Source organism: Dipodomys spectabilis, unplaced genomic scaffold (assembly GCF_019054845.1).
Source record: "Dipodomys spectabilis isolate Male_0828 unplaced genomic scaffold, ASM1905484v1 ptg000125l, whole genome shotgun sequence".
NCBI classification, from domain to species: Eukaryota; Metazoa; Chordata; class Mammalia; order Rodentia; family Heteromyidae; genus Dipodomys; species Dipodomys spectabilis.
The window spans coordinates 21,952,120-21,976,593 of NW_024870802.1; the positions used below are offsets into that span (position 1 = coordinate 21,952,120).

The 24,474-nt window shown below is 38.5% G+C and overlaps 1 protein-coding gene across 1 annotated transcript; it reads right to left on the reverse strand.

The window, feature by feature from the left end:
* Window positions 1-937: 937 nt before the first annotated feature.
* Window positions 938-17,385, reverse strand: Lipm (lipase family member M). The gene is made up of 10 exons (XM_042689548.1): window positions 17,353-17,385; window positions 16,968-17,155; window positions 10,881-10,998; window positions 8,039-8,237; window positions 6,450-6,559; window positions 4,667-4,803; window positions 4,381-4,527; window positions 3,045-3,116; window positions 2,320-2,391; window positions 938-1,204 (listed from the first exon to the last, which is right to left on the reverse strand). Exons 2-10 carry the CDS (start codon window positions 17,112-17,114, stop codon window positions 938-940), a joined length of 1,269 nt encoding a protein of 422 aa, XP_042545482.1. The 5' UTR covers window positions 17,115-17,155; window positions 17,353-17,385.
* Window positions 17,386-24,474: the final 7,089 nt, after the last annotated feature.

The following is a 24,474-nucleotide window of genomic DNA, read 5'->3' on the forward strand; positions in this document are numbered from 1 at the left end:
AAGAAATAAATCTAGAGTTGTGAATGTTGAATAATTATCTAACAATAGCTTTCTTGAGATCGAAGAACAAAATACATGATAATATGATGCTCATGACATCATAATATTTCCTTTATAGTTTTTAATTTTCAGAGGTAGAAAATTGGGCCAATGGGTCTCTAAGCAATACGCTGTAAACTCTCCAACAAGTTTATCCTAGGATCTAGGCCCTGACATGCACATGCAAATGCTATCTGCAATACACAATGTGCTTACTGCAAAGTTCACAAATGTCCCACAAATTACCTTTCTTGGGATCTAAATATGATACGTGACCACATTCTGAGGATGTTTAACACATATTTCATTCCTACTATACAATGATTTCTTTGCTTTGTCCTTAAATATTCTTAGGATGTTTAACACATATTTCACACATGTTGTATACTGATTTCTTTGGTTTGCCCTAAAAGCCCCTTGGCTTCCTGAGGTAGGATCCTGTCTCTGTGGAAACAAAGTTATTACTGATCGCATTTTGCCCAAGACTACCCAGAGATTTATGAACTAAGTATCTGTCATAATTTTCATCTTCCTTTACTACTCCAAAATAGGATTTTCAGAAAAAAATCTATCCAGAGGAAATTCACCTGTCTGATGTAGCAAATATCTCCGTACTTTCTGGTTTTCAAGTAAAAGCTGCCCTTCAAGATGATAGAAGATACAATAACATAGGGAACCTTCAATTCACCAAGCAAGTTTTACTAGCTGAAAAGAAACATATAAGTTATAGTGCCAAATGTAGAAATCTGAAGGGATGTATAGTGTATTATACCATTGTCTTCCCTGCCACTAACATGGCAGGTTTCCATTTCTGAAAATCCCTCCTCAAATCTTCCATGCCTGGCTTTAGTCTCATATTCCAGGAGGCTGTTCTTAGGGCTTGTCAATTGCAGGAACTTTACAGTGCAATCTTGCAGGTTCCCTGGGAAAGGTTGGCCTCCTCTTTCATCAGATGTATTATTTCACTGTACACTTGCTGAGGAGCATCCAGCCCCCAGATGAAATCCACGTGAGCCCATTCAGGAATGTTCTTATGGTAGATGAGGTTAGTCACTTCAGAGAGCAGTGTTTTTACATCTTCTGGATTTGAAAGCCAGTCCTGCCCTCCTGACCACATGGCCGTTGGAACTGTCATGTCTTCAACGTTGTACTTTATAGGAGTAGGCTAGAGCAAAAGAAGAATTTTAACTCCAGATAATAGTTTGACTTCCATACTATCATGAGCTTTCGAATAAACATGACAGGCATGCCACTAGTGGTGGTGGAAGGTTCATGGTGTGAGACTCATGCAGACTTGTTTAAGAGCTCCTATTCCAGTCTCTAAGTCAATTATTTAATCAGATTAGACCTCAATTTCTTTATCTGTGAAGTGAGGATATAAGTAGTAATTTACTGGGTCACATAAAATATGACTTAGATTGCCTGTAGGTGTGCACTGGTGGGGATTAAGCTCATAGCCCATGCTTTACCACCGAGCTGCATATCCATTACCTAAATTGTCTTAAAAAGTAAAGTAGTTGATGCTAGGATGTGGCTCAATAGTACAGGGCTTGCCTAGCATGCACAATGTCCTAGGTTCAACCCAGCACTGAAAAAAATATTAATAAAGGAAAGATCCCTGTTAGTGTTGAAGGAATCAAAAACATAGAGAAACTCCACAAAATGGCCTTTAGCTCTAAGTTAATTTGAACCAAGTAAGGTAAAAGTAAATGCCTGTTGCAAACACTCAAATCACATGTTCATTAAAATTCACACCGAACTCAAAAAGAATTCTAAAGGAGTACCCACTTCCCACTTCCATTGTCCTTGTTTTAAAAGTTAAAGTGTTCTTGGCAAATCAAAGTAATTTAACCACTATCACACAAGATTTTAGTTGAGAAGCAAGAACACAGATCAGCACTTATCATTTCTTGCTTTTTGTGGTTTGGGTTTTTGTTTTTGACTTAGTCACACCATCGCCATTCCTGTTTTTCTTTTGATTCTACAAGGATGTTTCTCCCGTCCACAATAGGCTATACTTATCCCTGGATTAGGCCTACCCCATGACTTCTAAGAGGCCCAGGGCCCTTTTCATTAGGCAGCCTACAGGCCTCCTGCTCCAGTAGAATTACAGAGGCCACTGAGCTGTCAACTTTCATGTTTCAAATGGAATCAAAGCCTTACATTTTCTGCTTGACTTGTAGTAACTTATTCCAATTCCTAGAATAGCTGGTTAGCATGACTTCCCCCTTACACATCCCAAAGCATACATTTTCAGCAGATGGTATTTGATTCTCTTACCTGATTGCGTTTCTCCAGATTTTTTGTCTCACTCCCCCAGTCATATGCACGGAGTTCCCCAGAATTCACTGCCTAAAAGGAGAGGGAAGCTTGGCTAGGTTTTCAAAGGTGGTGGCAATGGGCTACCATTGTGCAACGGTAGTTTTTCCCTTGCACAAGCAAACAAATTTAGGAAATTGCAAATGCAAGAATCAGGCTTTTTCAGTCAGAAAGACAGTGCATAGAAATGTTGGTCAGCACCTAATCAACTCCAGGAAGTACATCTGCTCCGTAATGAAGGTACACTGGTATTTGGCACAATTCCTGAAGCTTTAATTGGAAAATTGTACAATACAGTTACTCTGAAAGATAATGACTACATCTCATCCAAATCGAAGTTTTCTATACATACACAAGCTTTTCTACCTGAGGTTGCAGCACAAAATTCTCTGGTCAGTTAGCTAGAAGAGCCAAAAAGGACAATGTAAAAAAACTTCTCTGAAGCATCCCTTTGAGGTGACTACAGACAGAATGAACTTACCTGACTATCTTACTGTTGAACCTCTCTTATGATTTTCTTAAGCCATTCCTGTGCTCCCATCCTCTACAATATTTTCGTGATGTTTTACATCATTGAAACATCACTGACTGGGATACTTTTATTTTGAAATAAATATAAACCTCTGGCTAGTCCAGTCAAAATGTGAAGGGACCTTTAACAAAGATGACAAATTAAGCATTCTCACCTGGCTCCAGTGGAGAATATTTTGCACAGATGTCCCAGCAGGAGTATGGGCCACATAGACATTTGATCGACTCTGTAATACAAAAAGTAATTCTTTTTGAGTCATGGAAAAACCTCACAAGATGTGCATCTCCAGGCTATCAAACTAAGAAATAGGACTGTCATCAAATTATCAGCAATTTTCTGTGAACCAGTATTGTATAGGTGTATGCAAATACAATAACACTAAATGTAGTTCTGAGAACCTGAATTTTTTCATTTGAGAATTGCTTCTCATTAGAGATCTAACTTCTCACAAAATACCTGTAACACTGCAAAAAAAAAACCCACAAGTGAACAAAGTGTTTTATTTTTTAAAGCCCTTTCTCTAGTGATATTTAGGATATAAGCTCTGGGATAGTTTTGAGCGCTACAGATTAATTGTAGGTGAATTTGGGCAATTTATTTACCTCCCTAAGTCTTATACAAATGTATAAGGTAGGGATATTAATATTTGTCTTATAGGTTTATTATGAGGCATTCTTTAACCTGACATCTAATAAATCCCTGCTAGATGGTAATGATCATTTTAGTAATTGATGGGATCACTGATGGTGAACAGCCCTCCTTTTCCAAATGTCATTAGAGATGGCGTGTCTAGGCTGCAGAGAGATGCCCTTTCATTACTAGTGTGATTTGAGCCAATGGATTGGTAAGTATGAGGGAATCAAGACCCCTTCTCCTCCTACTTTGTGACAGGTCAATGGGCACCCCATCTTTGCACATCCCTGTAAGATCAACTGCAGCTTGTTGATGCTGGCACCATGAAATGCTCCCAAGTCCAGTTTATCTCAATTATTATTATCTCTATTAGTATTATCTCAATAGCAGTCAAATATAGTCCATCTCAGAGTGTGTGCTCTGCTCCAGGGAAACTCCGCATGACACTTACCAAGGGGTAGTAGCTATGCCTAAACTGAACAGAAACTTCTAGAATTTTCACCAAAGAACTTAAACTATAAACCAAAAGACCCATGTGAAGGGGAGAGATAGATGGTGTATAGTAGTACCCCTGGTTGACTACCAGGTTTGAGTCACTCTTCCTACCTGTTATCTTACCATAGGCTTTCAGTCTTCTTCATCTACAATCTGTGACGCTCATATCTAGCAATGTTCTACCTTGCTTCCATCCTGCTTGATTATTTCTAGCATTTCTCCACAAGTTGAAAACTGAAATTATAGGACAGGCCTCAGTGCCTTTGGTGTTGATCATTTCTCTGGTGTCATCTCACCTTGAGGAGTGAGGTTATAACTCCTGAATTTTCCAGGGAAGTAGAATTTACGAGGCTCCCACTCACCATGTTCATATTGTTTGTGTTAAATCCTCCCAGCAGTAATATGATATTGCCACAAATTTGATCAAGAATCATCTGGCCACAAAGGTATATAACCAACTGTCTAAAAAATCTTGTCTGGTAAAGAAATTCTTTTCTGCCAAATAATCCCTGTGAAAATATGAAAGGAAATTGTGGTCATGACAATATAGTAAAAGAAAAAAAGATTGAAACTTGAAAGCATATATGCTAGGATGTTAGGCTGGAAGTCTTTTGTACACACATAGAAATTATCTGAAGGGTCACATACCTTAATCATTATATCTGGCAGCAGCAAAAATTTGGTCCCAGGGCTTTTTGCATATTTAACTGTGGCTATGGGGGCTAAAGCAAAATACATTTTGATTTTATGAGCCAGCTCTGGCATTGTGGAAAATGCAATAAAGCCTGTAAGATAAAAAAATTTATATATTTTATTTCTATCAAACTCTTCTTTTTCTCCCATTTGAGACAATGTTTCCCTGCCTGGCCTCAAATTTGGAATTCTTTTGCCTCAGCTTCAAAAGGTGGGAATTACATGCATGTGTCATGTCTGGTGCTATCAAAGTACTTTAATAAATATGTGTGACTGTATCATAATTCTTGTGTGAAACTCTAACCTCCAGGAAGATGCAGCAGCTAAAAGGTTTTAGGATCCCTATGACATTTATGGCATATTTGCTTTCATTAATTTGTTCTATCTGAATTAAATTATTGAGTTTACTGAATAAATGATATGAGTTTGAGAATATATATTATATCTATCTATCTATCTATCTATCTATCTATCTATCTATCTATCTATCTATCTATCTATCTATCTGTCTCTGTCTATCCTATCTAGATTCATTCTTAGTCTAGTTTCAGAATCTCTTATACACTAAATAAAATAAAAATCCTCTTAATAGAAAATTAGAGAAGTCACATTGTTTGAAAGCAAGCATGCTCTATAACAATTGGTGTGGGGTAGGAGGACTTTTTATGTTGTTGTTTGTTTGTTTCTTTGTCTTGTTTGTTTGTTGTTTTGTCTTGTTTTTGGTCGTGGGGTTTGAACTCTGGGCCTGGGTGCTGTCCCTCAGCTCTTCAGTTCAAGGCTAGAGCTCTACCACTTCAGCCACTTATTGGAGATAAGAGTCTCAAAGACTTTTCCTGCCTGGACTGGCTTTGAACTGTGATCCTCAGATCTCAACCTCCTCAGTAGCTAGGATGACAGGTGTGAGCCACCAGCGCCTGGCTGCTGATGTGTTTGGTTTTTGTTAATCTCTCAACATTTCTGGAACACAAATTGTAATGGTTTCATAGATACCTTTTCTAGAAGATTGAATTCCATTCCTATTTATACTAAGAACTTGGTATAAAATTCTAGTGAAACCATCAGTGACTCAGAGGGACAGATTTCCCCCAAATACTGTAGTTTGGGGAAGATATCTATAATTTTTTCTATGGGAAGCAAACGATTATTTCATAAATAGTTCAAAATCAAACCAAACAAAAAATTCAAAACCAGCACCTAATTCCAGATTTCAACATTAATGGGAAAAGAGAGACTCATATTATAGTATGATGATAATGCTTTGTATTTATTGTCCACCTAACTAGGTAGCAGATGCTGAATTCAGGTCTTCATTCACAGCACACATTTATTGAGGGCACACTGTACCACAAATATCTTTTACTGACTTCAAAGAGCTTATATACAATAGCATATTGAATACTTCAAAACAGTCCTAAAACCTCTAAGATGAAGGTATTATGCCCATTTTGTAGATGAGAAACCTTAGATTAGGGTAGCTGAAGAACGTGTTCAATGTTATCTATTCAAAGCGGCAGGAGCAGTGCATGCATCCAGAGCTGTCTGAACCCGAAGCCCTGGCCCTTTCTATGCTCTCACAAGCCTGCTTCAGTTCAGTCCTTATTTCCCTCAGCCCTTACAGGACCAGAAGAGGAGAGGGCCAGATCCAAGTGGAATGTTGGCAGATAAAAGTCCCAGGATGGCTTGTACCACAGTTTCACATGTCTCCTGAGTATACAAACCAGCTTTCCTTCAAACCTACCCATGGTGGTGCCCTGTGAGTAGCCGACATAATAGATCTTTTCCTGGCCCGTTTTCTGCAAAATAAAGTTTATCACTGCAGGAAGGTCAAACCTAGCCATCTCATCATAACTACAAGGGGGAAAAGACAAAGTTATATGAACAATTATAATCAGATACAAACAGAAAGTCCCCCTCCCCAGGATACACAGGGTATACAAACCAGCTTGTATGTGGTCAGCCCTGCAAGCTTATATTACTGTGATTCTCATGGCACTGTCTTATTTCAAATTCTGCAATGTTTGAGTATCTCTGGGCTCACAAGCTGTCAGTGGACTACTGTGCTTTGCAGATGTTCAATAGAATATTGAACACGGTGAATATTTGTTTTGCACATTATGTCTCTTACCCTATGAAAAAAGCTCAGAACCATTCAAATTCCTTTTATTGGAAAAATAATTGACAAAATGTATAAAGAACAGGTTGAGTTCGATGCTGGTATCTCATGTTTGAAATCTTAGCTTCTTCGGAGACAAGTTTTGTTGGGATCATGGTTCTAGGGCAGACTGAACAGTAAAGTTTGAGAGGCATCCTTCCTCATGAAGAGCTAAAGGTGGTGGCATGTGTCTCTTTGTGAGCTACTAGAAAGCCTAGATGGGAAGAAAGACCCTATCTATAAATAATGAGCAAAAAGATCAGGGCTGGAACTATGGCTGAATAGGAAGAGTCCCCATAAACACCTGCAAGGTCCTGAGTTCAAAACACCAGTACCACCCAAATTAGTGAATAAATAAAGAGCAGGATGAATATTAATAAGACATGTATATAAAACATTAAATAAAACATGTAAATGAAAACATTGAAACCCTTTTGTAAGACCACGATTCACGTCATTCAAACTAATGACTCCCAGTTTTTTTTAAATAATTCTTCTTCTTTTTTTCTTTTGAGTGCTTCCAAATTTCATCTCCTCCTGGAGGGCATTAGCCCTCACCATCACACATGGAAGAATTCATTACATGAAAGTCACCTACAAGAAAATGGATCTACACTTTTATCTTTCCAATGTCAATCACCTTATATAAGCCACCATTCTTACTCCAGTAACCAGACCTAACTATCGATATGGGGAATTCAATATTTCCCATACTTCCTCCAAAAAAAGTCACTAGCTTGTCAAAAAATGGAGCTATCTTTTTTGCATATTAGTAATACAATCAAAATGAAGTGTTCAAATACTAGAAACAATAATTTAATTACTTTCATTTATATTCTTTGATCGTATTAGAGATTGAAATCAAGGCTTTGCACTTGTAAAGCAATAGCTCTATCACTTGATAGTAGATTTAATTATTTTTCAGGTAGAGGCTGATGCTTTGTGGGCTAACCTTAGACCATGATACTTACGATTCCGGTATAACTAGGATTACAGAAACAAGACTCCATGCTTGGCTTCTCTAACATTTCCCTTAGGTTGGCTTCCTATCTCTGCCTGCTAAGCAGCTGGAATAATTACGATTTCAACCTCCACAGCCTGCTGAAATGATCCTTTTTTATCCACCTCTCCCAATAACATCTATGTCCACTGCCATCCTCAAGCTTTTCAGATACCTGAAAGCCCAAAACTCATCTTGATCTATGGAGAGGGTCTTGTGTTTCCGAGACCACGTGTTTCCTCTGCTGTTTCCCATCCACACGTCATAACCAGCATCAGCCAGAATGAAGCCCAAACTGTTGTTGGGGAGATTGGAAATCCAGTTGGTAGCATCTCCAAGCAGTCCATGCTGCAGCAATACCACCGGCCTGGACCCTGCAGTCAAGACAGAGTATCAATTTTGTAATGCCTTTCTTGTGATTCCCTAATGTGTTAAAGCTTTTCAGTCGGAAAAGTCTGTGTTCAAATCTCCATTCAGCTGCTTGGTCACTTGATTGTCTTGGTTTTACTTCCTTATCATCACATAAATGAAATTGTTCTTATAATTATGTAAGATGAAGTACAAAAAAGTGACAGCACAATACCTGAAAAAGAAAAGGAATCAATAAAATTCAGCTTACAATGTTTTGTACGATTATGTGACTTGTTTGAGTGGTCTAGAAAATATTAGAAGTGTCCCAGTAAAGCGCACAGTATAATAATGGAGCACAGAATAAGTAAACACACACACACACACACACACACACACACACACACACACACACACACCATTATATAGTGATCTAATCTTAAGGTTATTTCATGTCAAAGGGATCCCAAAGTCAATTTGAAGGAGCTTCTTTCAATATGGGAAAAAATTGATCATCAAAATAAAATTACAGTAATGAATTCTTTCCCATTGATAGAGTCAGACAGTAATGAATTGTATCCCATGAGTAAATTCGGAATAGCCTACTTGAAGAGGCAAATGTAGCTGGAGAAATAAAATCAGCCACTAGAGGGGAGAATTGTGCACCAACTGCAGTAAAAGACTCGTCTTGATTCCCCAAACTGCTTAGCAGTGAATGGTCAGGTTGTGAGAATAAACAAGCCCATACATAAGAAAACAAACAAATAATCAAGCTAGATCTGTGAATGGAAGTTTCAGGTGGATTCCTCAAAGTAATTTCTGTAGCCACTAGACTACTTTCAAGAGCCATGTTTCATCCAATTACCCCATAGAATTTATGAGATTTAGTGAAAGTCTTTCAGTGTTCCCAAACCATTTATTTATACATTGCTTATTTAATCATTGTAGTGTTTCTTTATCTATTAACAACTACAAGGTGCTCAGCACTGTGTTAGCTACTGCATAGAACCTTGAACAAAAAGTAGACAAAGTTGTAATAAAAACAAGCAAATCTTTCATACCACGGTATTATGTACTATATGAAAAAAGTAATCAGGATAAAGAGGGAGTTGCCAATAAATGGCCAAGAAGTTGTTAATTGGAGTAGAGAGTTTAAAGGAGGAAGGATAAATGCAAGTTCAAAATCACTGAGGTAGGAACATTTTAGACCTATATAAGAAACATATGGGGGCTGGGAAGATGGCTCAGTGGTAGAGTGCTTGCCTTACATACATGAGGCCCTGGGTTCGATTCCTCAGCTCCACATAAGCAGAAAAAGCGGGAAGTGGTGCTGTGGCTCAAGTTGTAGAGCACTAGCCTTGAGCTGAAGAGCTGAGGGACAGTGCCCAGGGCTAGAGTTAAGACCCCATGACTGATAAAAATAAAAAAGACACATATTGGCAGCTAGTGTTACACAGAATATGTTGACATTGGTGTAATTAGAATAAAATTAAATCCTGGGGCTTCAAATAGAAACACAAGATAGAGACAAGTAGGTCATGAAGATGAATTTTTTTAAGCCAGTATTAATATAAAATCTCACATAAAATTAAACTGCACAAGGTATATAAATGTATCAAAAATGAACATTTCAGTCAGGCACGGATGGCTCATGCTTATAATCCTAAATGCTCAGGTGGCTGAGATCTGAGGATCGAGGTTTAACGCCAGCTCAGGCAGGAAAGTCCTTGAGACTCTTATCTCCAGTAAACCATTCAGAAAACTGGAAGTGGTGCTGTGGCTCAAGTGGTAGAGCACAGCCTTGAGCCTAAGAACTGAGGGACAGCAGCCAAGCCGTGTTCAAGCCCCACGACAGACAGAAAAAAAAATCACACAAAGCCGGGCGCTGGTGGCTCACGCTTGTAATCCTAGCTACTCAGGAGGCTGAGATCTGAGGATCGTGGTTCAAAGCCAGCCCGGGCAGGAAAGACCGTGAGACTCCTATCTCCAATAAACCACCAGAAAACCGGAAGTGGCGCTGTAGCTCAAGTGGTAGAGTGCCCGCCTTGAGCTGAAGAGCTGAGGGACAGCGCCCAGGCCCAGAGTTCAAGCCCCATGACCGACAAAAAAAAAAAAAAAAAATCACACATAGAACCTGCTTCATAAAAAGTCCCTAGTGAAAAGTGAGAGAATGTATTAAATATTTAATGTATTCTTTGAGTGGTACCAAAGAACACTGCTGTCATATTCAACTTTACATTCTTCACGGTATGTCTGGTTCAAGGCATTATCAGGGAATGTTCTGTTTGAAGAATGAGTTAAATGATGAATGAAGTCGACAAATACTTTTTCTTGAAAGCTTTTTGTTGTTGTTGTTTATTTGTGTTGAGCCATGAACAGCACACTGGGCCCTACACAGAGTCTTACACCCTTAGCACACATCTACCACTGAGCTCTACTTTTATGGGCCCACAGGAGTTTTTGTGAAAAGAATGTTTAAAATAATTGATGGACATGGGTTGTGTAGGGTAATGATGATGAAGATGATGAGGAGTTGACACAATCCTTTGACTTGACAATGTATCTTAGTCTGTATTAAGAATTCAGGCAATACTCTAGACACTGAACTCACAAGAAAGTCAGGACTGAAGGGAAGAGTGGCACTTTAAGGTGATAGGAGTGAACTTTACCATTCTTGTTAGGTTGCATTAGGCCTTGAGGAATTCTGTTCACAGAAAGTATATACCCATCTTCAGTCGCAACTTCATACTCCTCACAGGGATAGCCTTGATGTCGGACGATCTCACTCTATGGAAAAAGCACAATTAAGTTTGGGTTCAGCAATATATGGCTGTATTGCTTGGCCTTGTAAGTTGGAAACAAGAAAGTCCTCTATTTTTAATCAGTTGTAGGGGCTTGAACTCTGGGCCTGGGTGCTATCTCCAAGCTCTTCAGCTCAAGAAGAGCACTCTACCACTTAAACCACAGTACCACTTCTGGTTTCCTGGTGGTTAATTGGAGATAAAGGTTTCACTGACTTTCCTGCCCTTGCTGGCTTTGATCTGTGATCCTCAGATCTCAGCCTCCTGAGTAGCTAGGATTACAGGTGTGAGCCATCAGCACCCAGCATTCTCTAACTATTTTACCTTACGAAAACCAGCCAACCTTCTCCAGTCCTTACTTTCTTTGATCTTTAGCTATTCATTTATTTTAATTTCTGGTACTGACAGTGGAACTCAGCCTTTCACTATGTGTAATATGAAGTCTGAATCTGTGTGATGATTTTCAAAAGCATCAGCATCCCTTGGACATCTATTCAAAATGCAGATAATCACTTTCTAGTTAGGAATTCCAAGGCCAGGGCCCAGCATGCTGTTTGTGGCTCAACCAGCTCTGAAGGAAATTCTGAAACATGCTATTGTTTGAGTGCCACAGAACCAAAATATGGAAGCTTGGATATACATCAGAGTCATCCAGGATAGCTAAGTAGATTCTTGGGCCCATTGCTAATTAGAAATCAGGGAGTTATGATGCAGACAACAGGACACACTTGTTCTAAGACAATTTAGAAGAATCCCTGGGCCACACCTTCCCTAAGGTTCTTTTTAGTTCCACAACCACAGAGTCAATAATAGTGTTTTTATTTTGTTTGTTTTAAATGACACCTTAAAGATCCCTTGGAGAAGTTGAGGAGAATTGTAAGAATGATTATACAGTACATGGATATTCATAAATATTTTGCATGTAATTTCAAGAGTTTCAGATTCCTTGCTGACTATGCTTGGGCCATTGATTAAACATCTTTATTCCATATACTGGTTGCTTGCAGAAACTCTTAGGACAACATGAAGCTGTAGAGATCTCCTCAGCATCCTTACTTGCTCCCTACTTTGCAGAGAAGGAGGCAAGCGATTATTTTTAAGTGAGAAAGAGAAAAGAAAGGTATCAAATGCCTCATATGAGGCAATGGCTCATAACTTTAAGAAGATTCTTGCAGTCCCACTGCTTGAGATTTAATCCCATCTCTAATACTAATACAAGAATTGGCTGTCTGGTCTAGGGAGCATTGGTTAAAGGTTCTCTATTCTTGTTTCTTTATCTGTTAGTTCATACTCCAGGGGATTTTACAAAGAATGTAAAAAGAGATTATAGACATGTAATACCACTACAATGGATGGCATATGTAGTATATGTAGTAGTAGTTACTCAATGGACATTTTTTTGACCAGTGTTGGCTAACTGATGCCCAATTAATCAAGTCTTATGGAAAACTCTCTCTCTCGTTCTCTCTCTCTCTCTCTTCCTGTGTGTGTGTGCGTGTGTGTGTGTGTGTGTGTGTGTGTGTGTGTGTGACTATTTCACTTAAAAATTTCAGCATGCGTGAGACTTAATTAGAGGGTTATTTAAAATACATTGTTGGACTTTACTCTCAAAATTTCTGAAATGGACCATAGGTCTTGGGTGAACCCTTTGAAAAACCACTGTTATTTGTCACTTGGGAGAGAAGATAAATACTTAAAGCATAAGAATAGAAGACATCAAGTGTAGTTGGCTAGATTAAATGTAATGTGTCAAATGGGAGTTGAACAGATGTGTATGAAGAAAAGAATAGAGTAATTCTGAGTAAGGAGGACACAATGAGCAGGACTTATCAAAGCCTTATGGAAGAGGGAGAATTTGCACTGGGTCTTAAGGATTAAATAGGAGTTACCTAAGAAAAGCAGAGATTAAGGACATGAAAATCTCAAAAAAAAAAAAAAAAAAAAGAGCAAGAACTCAGTGACATGGTGTTTACATGTTATACAGACAATATATGGCAGGAGGCTTCATAATATTAGGACATAAATCTGTGAACATGAAATTAGAGGCACAACATATTCTAAAAGACAAGTTCCTGATCATAATCTTGCAATTTTTGTTTTGTTTTCTTTTGTTTGGGTCACTTGTGGGGCTTCAACTTAGGGCCTGGGTACTGTCCCTGAGCCCTTTTGCTCAAGGCTAGCACTCTACCACTTCAAGCCACAGCGCTACTTCCAGTTTATGAGTGGTTAATTGACGATAAGAGTTTCAGGGAGACTTTTCTGCTTAGGCTGGCTTCCAACTGTAATCATCAGACCTCAGCCTCCTAAGTAGTTAACTATTATTACAAAAGAAAGTTTGACAATAGACATATTTTCACTATGAATATTTTACTCCTGATTCTATTTAGTATTTAATTTTTGGTCCAATTGTTTATTCCCAAAATTTTAACCTAAGGGGAAAAAATAAGAGATAGGTATTAAAAATAATTGTGAGTATGTTTTTTCCAATGTTATTTGTAACAGTAAAAAATAAACTATACAGGGAGACAAGTGAAATAAATATTGTGTCTGCTAAGCAGAGAGTGATCAGATCTTCCCTCAGTGAAGGGCTTGCCCAAAGAGGCATGGCCTCAGTCCTTCCTGCCACAGGTAATGATTGATATATTGGGGTATAAAAGGCTGGTATCTCAGTTCAACTTGGGACATCTCTGAAAGGTCTTTCTAGTTCTGGAACTCTTCACAAGGTTTGTGGAGGATGTTTTGGAGTTTGTTTGGCAAGTGTCTGCTCTTAACTATACTTGCTTCTGCTCTTCCTTTCTATAGGTGTTGATCACCTCTCTCTCTCTCTCTCTGTCTCTGTCTCTCTCTCATTTTTTGAAATGGGACAGAGAGGCATTATGTTGCTTAAGCTGGTCTCAAACTTGTGAGCTCAAGTGACTCTCTTGTCTCAGTCTTCCTGGTATCTGGAATGTAGGTATGTGCCATCATCCATCAGAACTCATTTGAATAGACCTCCTGCATTTGAATTCTCCCTTAATGTTTGCTCCTCAGAGTACCAAACAGGACAATGCGTATCCTGTGAAATGGGATGTAATATGGAAGCCCAAATGATGTTCTTAAAAGATATTTGAGGGGCTGGGAAGGTGGCTCAGTGGTAGAGCTCTTGCCTTGCATGCCTGAGGCCCTGGGTTCGATTCCCCAGCACCACATAAGCAAAAAGAAAAAAAGCCAGAAGTGGAGCTGTGGCTCAAGTGGTAGAGCACTAGCCTTGAGCTGAAGAGCTGAGGGACAGTGCCCAGGCCCAGAGTTCAGGCCCCACGACTGGACCTCCCCCCCCAAAAAAAGGTATTTGAAATGGTGGGAAAGTCTTTCTAATATTTGTTAGTAGAAAAAATGCTGGGAAATAGTAATTATTCCTTATTTTAGAAAGAGCAAAGTTCATAGATTTAGAAGAAAAGGAGGGACATACGACAAAGTCATTGATGGATGGTTAGCTCTGTGTATGTTAGTCATTATCACATTAGTCCCTCTATGAAATTCTTAATTTAATTTTCTTACAATGAATACATATTCTTTTTAGGGGGGGTACATGGGGAGGAGGTAGTAGGGATTCACTCCACCATCCATTTATCTTCTCTTCTTCCTCTTCTTCCTCCTCCTCCACCTTCTCATCCTTTTTTTTTCCTGAGCTGGCCTCAAATGTAGCTCTCCAGTCTCCACCTCCTAAGTGGCTAAGATTATATGCTTGAGCCAATGAGTGTAGCAACATTTATTATTTTCGTAATAAAAGGACAGTCAATGTTTAAAAGCTAATGAAATACAACCTGCAGTCATCTGCCTGAATACCACATGCTTTAAGATGCTTAAGTACTCCAACATGCTCATCTTTTTGTCACAGCCCTTTATCTAACTCATATTCATCCTTCAGACTTCAGGTTAAGCAGTGTTGCTTAAAAATATCTTTCCTAAATGTCCTGGGTTAATTCCCCTTGTTTTGCATTTTCTTCTCAGCTGTTATTGCTTGTGTAATTAAATACTTGAGTGTTTGTCTTTTCTGTTGTGTTGGGGGCTTCAGAAAGTCAGGTGCTTTTGATATTCAGCTCCATCACTAAGTGCAAAAGAAAAACCATACTAGGAGCTTAGTAGGTATTCAGTAAGCACTTACTAAAATTCATATAAATAAAGCCATTTGTTCACCAAAATATATGATTGAGTGTAATCCGTACATATTAGGATAGAGTTAAAAATCACTTCAGACTTTCAACTAATTATACTCTACAGTATTGACTTGTTTCTCTGAATTTAAACAACTCAGTGTAATACATTGCATTTCCAGGTATACATTTTTTAGTGGCAGAAGTCAGAGCTTTAGGAAACCCTTCCTGAAATTGTCGTAGGGTATAAGTGCTGGGAAGACTCAGTAGGTAAGGTTAGGAAGGTAATGCTTATCTGTACTTAGGATTCTTTCTACTCTTCAAGCACATACCAATTTGGGTGGGATGTGCTTAGAGTTAGAAGAATGACTACTCAGGGTCTGCACCAATGTGCTATCCAGATAAACTGTTGATCTGTCACTGGAATAGTCAGAAGACACCTGGTATTTATTTATTTATGTATTTATTTATGTATTTATTTATTTATTTGTTGGTCATGGGGCTTGAACTCTGGGCCTTAAGCGAGCACTCTATCACTTGAGCCACAGCTCCACTTCCGGTTTTCTGATGGTTTATTGGAGATATGAGTCTCATGGACTTTTCTGCCCAGGCTTGCTTTGAACTACGATCCTCAGATCTCAGCCTCCTGAGTAGCTAGGATTACAGGCATGAGCCACCAGTGCCCAGTGATACCTGATATTTATTACCATGGAGACCCAGGATATTTACATGGCATTTCTGTTTTAGGACCAAGAGAGGGGAAAATAAAGTGTTGGTAGATGGGAATGTTTCTATAAAAGTATCTTAAACCTACATTTCTGAATGTTAAATTTCCCCCTTTCCCCAAGTACTAGGTTAATCTATAGTCCATGGACTTTGTACACAATCTTCTCACTCATATGAAGGGAGCCTCTCCTCTCTCACAGATGGGAGGGCCTACAGTATCCTGGTGATAATTACAGGATTGTGTTTAGGCAAGTCTGAATTTCAATTGCAAGTCAACCAGGGACCTGAGGTGGAGGCTTGTCAAACTTGCTTTACCTCTTTCATCTCAGTGCTACAGGTTGAAAAATCTTGGATGATCCAATTTGAATGGCTAAGACAGCAAAGACCAAATTGAAAGTGTGTCTGTCTGCTTCACTGCAATGCATAGGATGCATATTAGTAAGTAATAGCCACTCATGAGATCAAGCTGAATTTGAAAGTAAGCCAAAAGCCAAAAAATTATCTAGGAGACATAAAGAGATGTACCATCCTTTCTGTATTTTACACATACACACATGCATGCACACACATGCACACACACCCCACACATACCTCTTCTTGAGTATTCACAGGGTCCTTTCAATGCCATCCATAGAGTTAGTAGGCCAGAGCAGAATCAGACATTGAGGCTATGGTAAGTGGAGCCCTGATAACAAGAGGTCAGGGCTAATAACTTTATAGCATGGGAGAAGATTGAAAAAGAATGAAAAGCAAAGACAAGATGGAAGTAATCTAGGGTCTGAGATTTGTCCTAAATTCCTCAGTTCTTGCTTTTCTCATAGGATGATGATAAGAATTTGAAGAAAAGTTAAATTATCTCTGTAGTCCAAAGGGATGAACCCAGTTTACCTCAATTATTGACCTCACTCAAAGAGTGGATAGGTCTACTGACATCCAATTTAACATTCTTTCCATCTAATATGCTACATATTAGCATTCATCCAGCCTGCATCAGTACAATATATCCAAGCAATACATAGTGCAGATACAACCCAGATGCAAATGTTAGCAAATAACCATTTCCCCAAAAAGATTAAGACAAGAAAACCCAACTTACAACATTCATGAATGCTTCTGGGTCCACAGATTTAGTTGGCAAATGGCCTGAATTCACATTTCTTTGGAGCAAATAAACCACCAGAATCAGAATCCACATCTCCACTCTCTGTGAAAAAATCCAGGCTCTTGACAAGAAGTCTGACATTTTCCAACATCTGCATTTATTTACTTTTTTTCAAACTATATCTAAAGTCAGAAGAAGAATTGGTAAATTGAAACAAACAAAACCTCTCTTTTTTTCCAGCTGCGTTTTCTTTCCCCAAATCTGAATCAGGTTAAACAAGCTGGCTTAGTTAGAGGAAAGCAGGAACATGCAGTAGGCTACAAGCATAGCTCAGGATGTCCCAATACCCTTTGGCTCCTCCCTCAAGCTCTGTAATCACCAATCCTCTGGCTTGTAGGTATATAGAACTTTCTTAAATGCCTATCAGAGTTTCATGCATGTGACACACCCCATAAAACTTGGTTTCTTGTCATCATCTACTAAGCACTGCTCTCAACCTGTAGCATTTATCTTTCTTTGGAAAGGGAGCAAGACTTGGAGTCTATGGGAAACATAATCAGTTGATGGTTTTAATATTTTCTATTGTTAGTGATAGATGAGAAGACTGGATGGAAACAAATACATATTTAATCCATTTGTGTTCAGCTTAATTAAATAAATGGGCATGGTTTTTAATTTGGTTTACAATTATTAGGTAATTTTGGCAGGATGATACCTAGCAATTAAATCATTCGCAAGAACTAGAAAAATGAGTTGCAGCCTCGTTGTTTTCCCGAATGAAACATCCCATTCCAGTTGAGTGTAAAGCAAAAAGAGTGATTCATTCCTTGGCTTATTGGCAGTTGACAGGCCAGGAAAGATTGGGATATCAATTTAAGGAGATCATATGTTAAAATTAGTAAGGAAAAAATGCAGGTAAAACCCTCCTTTTCCATCAATGACACATCCACGCTATGGAAACAGCAGCCAGGCCAGTTTGCAGCTTTTGGGAATGTGGTGGGTGAAGGAGAGGAAGCTGAAACTGGAAAGATGAGTCTGAGAGAAGGCCTCAGCCCAGGTGACTCAGCCAGGCCAGATAGGCGTGAACAGGGAGGCCTGCCATCCTTATCTTGATGCATCTCAAAACTCCCCATCACTGCTGGCCTGTTGCATGCTACAGTGGAAAAGTCTGATCTAATTAAAAGGCTGAGGATAACTCTCTTTGCAGGGACCTGCATATTTAGAGCCCATTGAGTTCACTCTAAAGCCATTCAGAATAGAAATTAAAACAAAACTTTTCTGCCAACAAAATTATATGGAGCAAAGAATAAAGTAAGTCTCGCTCTGCTTTCATTTTCAGAAATGTGAAGGTATCTTAAATGGTTCATTCAATGATTTTGCTTAGTGAGTTTGTGGAGAAGATAGAAATAAAATCCAGCTCTTTTAATTCAGTGTTTGGGATGATAACACAGAAGACAAATTCAATGTCCTCTGCCTATAAGTGATTTCTTTAAGAAATCCTCCTCTGGCTTTTAAGTGGATAAGTCTTGATTTTATCATAAATAAAAGATACAAGTTCCACATGCTTGCTCCAATCTGCTCAGATAAGCAAAACTTTCACACTGGAGAACATATCTATATGTGTATATACATCTACACATTATATATAGATGTATATACACCTGATATTTATAATGCATTATATGTAATATATGTTGTACATATATATTAAATACACATGCATACATATACACATATATGTGTGTATATATGTGTATATGTGTGTGTATATGTATATATGTATATGTATAGTTCTGGGGCCTCTTATTTGCTAAGCATATGATTGGTTACTTGAGTCATAGCTCCAGCCACAAATTATTAATAATTTTAAATTCTGTAGAGACTTTAAGTGAGATAGTTTATGGTGATAAACTGATTAGTTGAGGGGGAAAAAAGCCCTGGCTTTTATAATGAGATTACAATTCCCCCTCTAATACTCCATCTTGAGAGCTAAGGGGCTGTAAGTTAGTGCTGCAAGTGTTGAATTGAGTTTTGTTAAGGCAAATCTTTCCATTTTTACCACTACTACTTTAAGGTTTTGGGGGCTATGCCAAAGAACCCATCAGAGAGTGGCAGCCAAAGATCTCATCAGAAACACTGTATAGTAAAAAGACCAAAATGGTTGTATAGAGTCAAACTCATCCTACAGGGTCTTTATAAATTATTCTGCCAGGAAAGTCAGGTCTGCATATTGTTTGTTTATTTATTTATTTATTTATATTACTTTTACTGGCTTATAGTGGTTATATGTGGGATTTCCACATATGTTTATAGTGTGCCCCTCCCACTTCAGAATTAACATTACAACAGGCTCCTTTATTTTGTTTACATAGTTGCAAATGATCTGTTCTGATAGTATTCAACTTCTTTTATCCTTCCTATCAGCCCAACCCCAACTACTTAGAACCTCCCTACCCACCTACAGAATCTATTTCTCTCCTCAACGATTCCCCTTTTGATCAATGTTGCTTAAATCAGCTTCCTAATTGGTCTCCACATGCTTGATTCTCAGACCTGAATCCCTAGCTTAGCAACACCAATCAATTTATCATGGCTCTTTATTCCATATTCATTTCATAGTCAAAGAAGCACAGACAACTTTATCTCTGACTTTTGGCATTGGTCTCTGTGTTGATCAAACATCAAAGATCTCGGTTTGCAGTTCTCTCTCCTCCAATTCTAGCTGCAACAAACAATTTAAACACTATTCAGTGTATATAGTAATTAAGAAGGTAAGTTGTAGAGGCAGGCACACGTAGCTCTGGGCATTTTCCCACAGGCTCTGAGCCTAGGTGTCCTAATTTGCAAGATACAAACAGTAATGTTACCTCCTCCTTTGGGCTGTTACCGGGTAACAGGCGAGGGGCACAGTTGGTGATGTGGAATGAACACTCAGCCCAGCTCAGCAATTTCACTGCAAGGAGGTTATCCACACTTGAGCTTCTGTTCTCTGCCCCACAGTGAAACAGGGATATTGGGTATAAGTAAGGCCATCTTGTCCTCACCACCATCTTGACATCTTAATAGATGATGGGAACTTTTTCCAAGAACTCTAGAAGTGATGAAGGTCATTCTTTGAACTGCAGATGTGTCACAGGTTGCTCCAGAGAATACTTGCACTTGGTTGTCCTTGATTGTTCCCCCTAGATAACTAACCCGATGGTTCTCCCTAGCTTACTTTGCCTATGCACATCATATTATGTTAGGTTGAGTTCCTCATACCAACCATGGTTTTTGCCTTTATAAGTTTTATTTTAGCTGCAATCTATACTGCAAGTTTTGAAGGGACCTGAGTCTGCTCATAGTTACCAGCTTTCTAATCCAGACTCCCGATTCCACCTCTCAAAGTATGGCTTCACTGTATCTCGCTGCTCAAATTCCCATATAAAATTTGGAGTCCCTGGTGAGATGCCAGTGCCAAGGGGCATTCAGGTTCCTTGAAACCACTGGAGGATGGGCTCAGCAATTGGGCTTCTGTAGGATGGGAACTTCATAGGAAGGCACCCCTGATACATTCCAGGGCCCTGTGGCCTTTCTGCCACTCCAACAGCCAGACCATGGATGCCTAGTACGCCACTAAATCATCTTGGAGTCACTCAGGAGACTTCTGGAGGTAAGTAAGTTGATGATTCTGTTTTCTGGAGGTAGATTGATCTGGACTGTTGTGGAAGGGTAGCAGACATGATCAATACCTCCCTAACAGGACCTCAATACTTGAGACATCAACAGAGGGTTTTAGTTTGATTTGGTTCTACTTTTTTTTTTCTTAGAAACTGGTACCATTCTGTTGTATAAATTCTTGTCTTCTGTGTCCTTGTTCCTTGTAACTCCTAGTCATTTTTGATAGTCTTCGGAAGATATCTGATGTCATTATGTCTGTCACCTGCCCAACTGCTCTTGTACCTGTCTCTAAGAATATGGTTCTTCCTCTAGTAAGCCCACTGTCCCCAATACATGATTAAAGACTTTAAAAGGGCAGGGGGTCTTAAGAAGAAACAAAATGAACCTGTCTGTGTAATAAAATGTGGTCTCAATGTAAGCTGGTATATAAAGTTCTCTAAAGTGGGTGAAGATCAAAATAAGGCCACTGCTTAAAATACATGGTAAAATTTTTACAAAAAAAAGAAATGTTATGGAAAACTATACAATTAACTCTTAAAAAATCCAGAGCCCTGTGTGATTCAGAATGCCCACTTTGGTTATCGAAGGGGAGTCATTAGAACTATCTTAAAATTCTAGAAAGTTCATAAAATAATTTGGGGGAATGCCTCCATCTTCCTCCAGGAATCCCCTAATCAGCTTGGCATGCCCTTACTAAAATTGTTTGAAAGATTTTCTGTTCTTGCTAATCAGTTTGTTTGAGAATGGAGATTCTGTTAAATTGTTTATTGTTGGTTGTTGGCAAAAGTTAGCCTTTGCTTTCTAGTCCTGTAGTGGTATGGGCAAAAATGTCTCTTGCTACTGGGATTCCAGAAAACTTGCAGCGAGTTTTCAATTTTGAAACCTAAGTATGCTTTAAGACATTTGTGCACAAATATGTGTGTATGTGTGTATGTTCAGAATAATCTGGTATTTTAATACATTAAAAAATCTGTAATCAGCTAGGCATTGGTGGCTTATGCCTGTAATCTTAGCTACTCAGGAGGCTGAGATCTGAGAATCGCAGTTCAAAGCCATCCCAGGCAGGAAAAGTCCATGAGACTTTTATCGTCATTTAACCACAAGGAAACTGGAAGTGGTGCTATGGCTCAAGTGGTAGAGTGCTTGCCTTGAGCTGAAATGCTGAGGGACAGCGCTCAGGCCCAGAGTTCAATCCCCACGACTGACAAACAAACAAACAAGAACAAAAAAAAAACACCTGTCATCATGGTGTAAGAAAAAGCAGTCTTTTCTATCATACTAAAGTGCTTAGGTTTTGTATGGTGGTATTTTTTGTTATTAATATTTCCTGAAATTATTTGCTTTTTTACTTTAGTTTTAACTAGAATCTCTGCTGCTTGTGACCAGAAGCCAAGATAGGGAATACATCTTTAATAGCCCCCTTTCTAATCTTGACAATTCATTATATTTAGACTTTGAGCCTAACTTCTTGACAGGGAGGAAGGGCACTTTGCATTGAGATAAAAACCTAGCAAACTGCTAGGCTGGAGTAGATTGGCTCTAGGTAGAGTAATAGTATTGCACTCTTTTGCACAAAATTCTCTTAAGGAAAATCTGTTGTGTCTATTATATGTCTATTTATTCATTTCTGACACCAGAATCATTGCACCCTTTAAGGTATCCAAGAGTTAATTGGCTCCACAGGCCAAAAGGAAAAAATGGGTAGTTTTAAACTCAAACTGCAAAGAAGGTCATCGTATTTGGGTATTAACAAATGTTTCAAAGAATGTTACCTTTCTCTAAAAACTGTGTTATTTGAGTACAGAAGTTTTGTTAAGATTTTCAAGATACAAATAAAAGGATAAAAAAGTAGGAGACAAGAAAATGTAAATAGAGGGAAGTTAGTAAAGAAAGTCTCAGGAAAGGGAATTGAGGAGGAAATGGTTTCTTTTAGATAAAGAATTTGGGAAGTAAGAATTGTCTTAAGTGTTTCAAAGTGGGGAAAGGGAGAAATTAAGACTACTGAAGTTTTGAGTAAGTAGCAGAGGGTATGAATATGGCTTGAATTTATAAGATAGTAAAGTTAGTGAAATTGGTATGCAATTGAGTTGGCTGTGATTTAAATAAGGTCAAGGTTAATACATTGATGTAAAACCAGAATTTCATTTTTTTGTGTCCATCTATGATTTGTGTACTATTAATATTGTTAAGGTTTTAATGATATAAAGCTAAACAATAACTCAACCAAAATTCATGAAAGTTTTTGTTTATGTCAAGGTCTTTCAAATGAATACTTTTAAACTAGAATGCTATTATTTGCTGTCTCATATGTCTGTTTCCCAAAGATGTAAGCTGCCTTGAATATAGAGCTTCTGTAATAATTACAGTCAGACCCACAGAGAAATAGATGACTCTTACAAGTTTGTTAGATTTAGCTTTGCTTCTTAACAAGTTTTAGGTAAGCCCTGCTTAAAAACTATTTCTATTGATCTTTTTGCTTAAGTTGGAAATAAAAGGGTCTATTGGCAATGATTCTCACTCCACTGGTCAGTCAACCTTCTCCAATGTGAGATTTGACCAACTGGGGCATTATCCCAGCAAGAAGAAGACACCTGTTGGGACAAAGCTTGTCCTGCTGATGATAGAGCTTGGTGACAAAGGATCATCCAGAAGTAATTGGAAAAATCTGCTTAGATATGAGGGAATTGTGTCAGATCCTGAATAGAATCACTTTGTGCTTGCCCTTTTAAAAGTAAAGCCAGGAGGCCAAAAGATAATAGCTCCTAAGCATTTCTATCTAATGCCCATATCTGACTACTTTGTAACTGGGCAGAAACTTACACTTATGCCTATCAGTCACCTGTTATAGTGGGTGGTACTAATTCCAGGGTCGTCTGAAATTGGTGTAGAAGTAACAAAGGGGTCACAGCAGGTGATACGGGAAAAATCACAGCCCCAGGATTGGTTCAAGGCCATAACTGGTAGAAAATTTTTGGTCTGGTACCAACCATATGAATTCATTAGTTCAGGAAAAGAGGGTAAGGCTGGAGTGTTAGCAAATAAAACCACACTTCCGGACACCTGACCATTTGAGCCTAATGGACCTCGTGCACAAATGTAAGGTGCTCTCAATAAATATCTATACAGATTCTCAATATACTTCCTTGGCATTACATGCCCCTGCATTTAAAAAGAGGGCTTTTAGCTAATGATGACTCCCCAATAAAACATGGACCTGAGATTGTGTCCCTATTAAAAGCTGTCTGAAAACCTTCACATATAACAGTATGCATAGTGAGTGTCACCAAAGATCAGGTTCCCCAGTCAGACAGGAATAGGTTTTTGGAAATTGGAGTGCTAAACAGGCTTCCCTGGCCTGCTGTATAAAAATGGGTTTTATACTGTTTCCGATCAACTTTCACCTAGATGGAAAGGACTCTACATAATTCTTCTCAGTACTCCTACAACTGTAACTCATTTTTATGATGAGTCCCAATGTTTACTAAGTCTGCAAATATGCCAGCATTAGGAGATAGGTGGACTAGGTCTTTTTTTCCAGTGGTGTGATCACCTAGCCTCTGTCTCCATTCTATCTGCTGACCTTTATTATTATGGAATTATGAATTGTAACATATAGCCATTTAATTTTCCTTTATGGATTGCATTTTAAATTGTTAGACTGCATTTTATGTTCTTTAGTGTCAGAGGAGATCTATTTGTGAGTTTTTTTCCCTCTGCCTAGTGAGCTCAGTGGCATAGATACAATAGCACATATAGGAAGAGCGCAGATTCTCATGACAAATTTAGCCTGCTTTTATCTTTATATTATTGATTGTTTTTATTGTTTTTTTGGTCATGGACA